Below are 1,939 nucleotides of genomic sequence, written 5' to 3' on the forward strand. Positions count from 1 at the left end.
GGTAGATAGATATAGATAGATCGATAGGTAGATAGATATAGATAGATCGATAGGTAGATAGATATAGATAGATCGATAGATAGGTAGATAGATATATATATATATATATATATATATATATAGGTAGATAGATAGATAGATATGAAAGTCTTCCTGGGGCTAAAAACAACAGTAACACCGCCACATTTAGTTGACAAATATATTCTATGAATAAATGGATAGGAATAAATAGACAGACAAATAAATAAATGGATGAAAAAGTTCAAAATTTAAAATTGGGGGAGGAGTGAAATTTGAGCCCCTTAAACTTTATAACATTAATTATTAAATATTAATGTTTCTTTCTCATAAAATGGTGTATATTTAAATTTAATTTGTCAAAATATTTGTCAGTGAACAGGTCGCGGTCTCAAAGCGGTGTATATTTAATTTACATTATATTATTTACGATTATTTAAGGAAAACACAAGTAAAACGCAAATTCTTTCCACTTTAATGTTTTCGTCTGTATTTAATTTCGATTTGCATATGTTCATCAATTCGCTTTCTCTTTAAAGTAAACAAAATTAGGGGGGGGGGGAGTTAAAAAATTTTTTTTTTTGGCATATTCGTAATCTCCAACATCTAAAACATAGGAATACAAAAAAAGTTAAAAAAAAAAAAAATGCATTTTTCAAGGACAGGTGCGAAACTGCATTAGCCCCAAATCTTAGTTTCGTGATTACTGTTATTCAGTTTCGGTACTATAACTAAATGCAGAGTGGAAATTCTTATTATTTTTAAGAATTCATACGTAACGAGAAACACACACAATACATTACATATCAAAACACATTACATATAAAAATTACATATATTTATCATTAGTATCTACAAAAATAAGATGCTGAAGATGCGCGTGTAATAAATTTAACAGTGATCTTTAGAGAACTGATGTGTAATTAACGAAAAAGACACATACATATAAAACATTGAGAGACTTTAAAAAAAAGTTTAATATTTTAGACATTATAAGAAATCACATCACGATATATGATTGTGTATATATAACATAAATTATTTATAAGTATATACATACTTGTTCGAAGACCTGTTTTGAGGTTTACCGGATTCCAAAGTTAAGAGAACGGTTAGTAAACAGAAAGAGGAACCTTATCTACCTGACCTCTCAATGCTTCTGCTACTGTTGTTGTTGTTGTTGTTCCGGTCAGGTGGTTTCTTTCACAGCTTTCAATCTTTCTTTCTTTCTATATTTTTTTCTCTTTGCTTCTTTTTTTTCTTCTTTCAAATACACTCCCCACTTCACGCGCTATTCCCACAATTCAACTTCCGGAACAAATTTCATTGCGTAGTAATTCTTTAGAAAAAGTGCACAATTCAAAATACCCAACAACGACAATCTTTTGATTTTTAATTTTTCATTTAAAAAGAAAGAAAAATACGAATTATTTATCGCTCAATTAATAGACTGTCCGAAATTTCGGAATCTCCATTCAATTGTAGTGCTGTTCGTTTCGTTCGGTTGCTTCCCGAGAAGTAAATACGTGAGATTTACTTGCAGCTCAATGATAAAGTATTTCCTACAGTTGTAGTTAGTCTTAATGAAAATGATTAGAATGCCATCTTTGTTTCGCTCTTAATGTTGACTCTTGCTCGAAAACACCCATTGGTTTTATTTGAAATGCACCTAGATGGGACGTTGTGAGTTTTCGACTCGTATATTACCAGCAACATGCGCCTGGTCCTTGCTCCTCGTAGCTACAGGACTGTTTTTTATATTCATGTAAGTATTGGATCTCCTTATGTACAGCATGCAGTAAAATGCTAACCGCCCATTTTGACACATTTCATTACTTGGTTCATGTATGTATGTGTATTTGTCTGTGTGTGTGTGTGTGTGTGTATATATATATATATATATATATATATATATATATAT

At 30.5% G+C, this 1,939-nt stretch overlaps 2 protein-coding genes across 2 annotated transcripts in view; one reads left to right on the forward strand and one right to left on the reverse strand.

Annotated features, from left to right (window-relative positions):
- The window catches only part of LOC106870288 (uncharacterized), a 40,847-nt gene extending 39,577 nt beyond the window's left edge, over window positions 1-1,270 (reverse strand). Inside the window, exon 1 of the mRNA XM_014916309.2 lies at window positions 1,079-1,270. The gene's annotated coding sequence lies outside the window, so the exon portion shown is untranslated. The remainder of the gene's footprint in view (window positions 1-1,078) is intronic.
- An 88-nt stretch (window positions 1,271-1,358) lies between these two features.
- LOC106870287 (palmitoyltransferase ZDHHC5) overlaps window positions 1,359-1,939 on the forward strand; it is a 153,307-nt gene continuing 152,726 nt past the window's right edge. Inside the window, exon 1 of the mRNA XM_014916308.2 lies at window positions 1,359-1,783. Within this exon, the coding sequence (XP_014771794.1) occupies window positions 1,692-1,783 (92 nt within the window). The 5' untranslated portion in view covers window positions 1,359-1,691. The remainder of the gene's footprint in view (window positions 1,784-1,939) is intronic.

This window comes from Octopus bimaculoides, chromosome 16 (genome assembly GCF_001194135.2).
Source record: "Octopus bimaculoides isolate UCB-OBI-ISO-001 chromosome 16, ASM119413v2, whole genome shotgun sequence".
Classification (NCBI taxonomy): Eukaryota; Metazoa; Mollusca; class Cephalopoda; order Octopoda; family Octopodidae; genus Octopus; species Octopus bimaculoides.